Genomic DNA, 2,975 nt, shown 5'->3' on the forward strand with positions numbered 1-2,975 from the left:
GACCTCCTGGTTCATAGGTTGAAGTTCAACCTCTGAGCCATGCTGGGTGGGCTGCCTACCTTGTTCTGACCTGAGAGTCACCAGGCCTCTCTCTGAGGACCCTCCTCTCTGTCTGTCTCTGTTTCTCTGAGTCTCCCAACTCCCCTCCCACCTCCTGCCTTTCTCTGTCTCTCTCCCTCCTTGGGGTCTGCACTTTCATTCTGGTCTCACCACCTGAGACTCCCCGCAGGGCCTGTGCAGGGTCTGGGTCCCTGACTGAACCCACTGGCTCCTCACCTGCCACCAGGATGACTAGGGGGATTATTGGGCCAAACAATCAAACAAAAGGTTGTTTCTACTCTAGCATATGTACCCACCCCCCTGTCAGCCTCTCTGAGTTTCAGAGGAAGTGGGCCTGAGAGAGCCCAGCCTGTGGCTGCAGGACAAGGTTCTGTCCCCTCCTCCCTCTTTGGACAGAGCAAATCTGTCAGAGCAGATATCAGAGCGACACTGGAAGGTCAGGCTCTGTCCAGAGGCCATGGTGGGGCCCTGCTGGGTCAGGTGGGAGGGCTTCCCAGACTCACCTGGGGAGACCAGACATGAATTACAAGGGCTGCTCCTCCCATAAACCCCTTCTCCTGGCCTGACCTCTAGGTCTCACTCTCTCTCTCTGTCTCTGGCCCAGGTGTCCTTGTGGTCCCCTGACCTCACCCTCTCCCATGGGGCTCCGCTCAAAGTAATGACCCTAATAACACTCCAATTTAGTACCCAAATCAATGGATGGGAAAATAATGGAACTAACCTGAAGCCAGGAGCTCCACAGGGTCACTGGGGTGTGAGCACACCTGGGGGCTGTACCTGTAACAGCCATAGCATCTGAACGTCCCCCTGTGGCTGGAGGTCACAGGGCCCACAGGGATCAGGGCCTGGAACAGCCCCCTGGGCTGTCTCTGTGAGTCCAGGGCCCAGGAGAGCCTGTGATCTCCTTCCTTAGTCAGAATGAACCTGTCAAATCCCTGCCATGAGCCACACTGGAGGGTCACGTTCCCTCCTGAGGTCACCACAGGGCTGGGCAGGGCTGAGAGCCTGGGTTTGCTGTAGGTTCCTAGGAGAGAAGGAGGCAGCATGTTACATGGGCTCACACCTCCCTCATGTCCCCCAGGGCTGGGCTGTGAGAGGGAGACACCCTGAGAGCAGACCCCCTTCCTGAGGGCAAAAACTGAGCCTGGACCCCTGAGTGTCCTCTCACCTGTTGTCACCACCAGCTCCAGCGGGTCACTGCGCTCTGACCAGCCAGCAGGGCTGCGATAGTAACAGCGATATATCCCAGCACCACTCTCTGTCAGGTTTGTGATGCTGAACGTGCCCCTGTCCATCAGATGCAGTAGATTTGCTCCACATGCCGGTAATGTGCTTCCCAGTTTGGGATCCCTGAGCATCCTCTCACCTGTCACCACCAGCTCCAGGGGGTCACTGCGCTCTGACCAGCCAGCAGGGCTGCGATAGTAACAGCGATATATCCCAGCACCACTCTCTGTCAGGCCTGTGATGCTCAACGTGCCCCTGTCCATCAGATGCAGTGGTTTCCCTCTGCACCAGGGTGATGTGCTTCCCTCTTTCTCAAAACAGAACTGCTGGGCCTCCAAAGTCCCCTAAAACTGAGCCTGGACCCCTGAGTGTCCTCTCACCTGTTGTCACCACCAGCTCCAGCGGGTCACTGCGCTCTGACCAGCCAGCAGGGCTGCGATAGTAACAGCGATATATCCCAGCACCACTCTCTGTCAGGTTTGTGATGCTGAACGTGCCCCTGTCCATCAGATGCAGTAGATTTGCTCCACATGCCGGTAATGTGCTTCCCAGTTTCTCAAAACAGAACTGCTGGGCCTCCAAAGTCCCCTGACACCAGATGGTCACGGGGCTCCCCCAGGACATCACAGAGGCTGGCTCAGCCCAGATGGTGGGTTTGAGGAGGGTCCCTGGAAGGAAACCAGAGGCTGTATGACCAAGACCTTCCCCACCGTCATTTCCTAGCTTAGCTAGGACCTCCTCTTTTATCACCTCAACCCAGCACCTCTGTGCTCCCTCCTGAGCCCCAGGGGTGAAGTAAGAGGAGGGACATGGAGCCTGGGGAGGACTCACCTGCCTGCACACGGGTCCTCTGGCCCAGACTCAGCCCTGGAAGAGAGTGTAGGTGAGAGATTTGCACATGGACGTCGGAGCTGATTTCCTTCCCATCAGGGCACCGTCCACTCTGGCTGACTGACCCTGAGGTTCCCCATGAACAAGAGGATGCAGCTGCCCCTCCTGCTCCCCCTCCACATGTCCATAACTAACCGAGGCAGAGAAGAGCAGAGAGGATGGACGCCATGGCGTCTGCTCTGAGAGCTCCTGCTCTGCAGATGGAGGAAGCCTGAGCCTGCAGAACAGAGTTTCACAGGATGTGACGTGTTAGAGGCTGTTGCAACCCTTCAGGATTACCACACCCCAGAGCAATGAGACAGCCCCACCCTGGGCCTGGTTCTGCATCTCCCCAGAATGAGGGCTCACTGGGAGTCCAGGTTTCAGGAGGCTGGTCAGCAGTGTCTGAGGTCTCACCTGAGCCTCAGGGTCTCATGTGTCTGATGGTCTGACTCCTGCTCAGTGAGGGCGGGACCCAGGTTCTGGTCCTGAATCAGCCCCTGAGAGTCTGGCTCTGAACCGTCCAATGGGACACCCGACCACGGCTCTTGAGGGAACTCATTTATGAAAGACTCTGCTGAGCAGATTCCCAGTGGCCTCAGCATTTCTTCGACTTTCCGTGGTTCAAGGGTCTTGGTGGGTTCCCATCCCTGCCCACCCTTTGTGTTTCTTGCCTTTTTCATGTTCATTATTCAGTGTAAGTATTGGTACCATCCTTGTGGTTTGATGCATATTTATTTCTTCAATGATTTATAAAGCTCAGCACGTTTTATTTAAAAATTTGTTTTGTTACTCCTCACCTGAGGATATTATTTCCA

At 55.9% G+C, this 2,975-nt stretch overlaps 1 protein-coding gene across 1 annotated transcript in view; it reads right to left on the reverse strand.

Annotated features, from left to right (window-relative positions):
- Window positions 1-2,975, reverse strand: part of LOC102258758 (leukocyte immunoglobulin-like receptor subfamily A member 6) — a 12,091-nt gene that overhangs the window by 7,406 nt on the left and 1,710 nt on the right. Inside the window, exon 5 of the mRNA XM_014549282.1 lies at window positions 782-954. Within this exon, the coding sequence (XP_014404768.1) occupies window positions 782-954 (173 nt within the window). The remainder of the gene's footprint in view (window positions 1-781; window positions 955-2,975) is intronic.

Source organism: Myotis brandtii, unplaced genomic scaffold, assembly GCF_000412655.1.
Source record: "Myotis brandtii unplaced genomic scaffold, ASM41265v1 scaffold5439, whole genome shotgun sequence".
Lineage (NCBI taxonomy): Eukaryota > Metazoa > Chordata > Mammalia > Chiroptera > Vespertilionidae > Myotis > Myotis brandtii.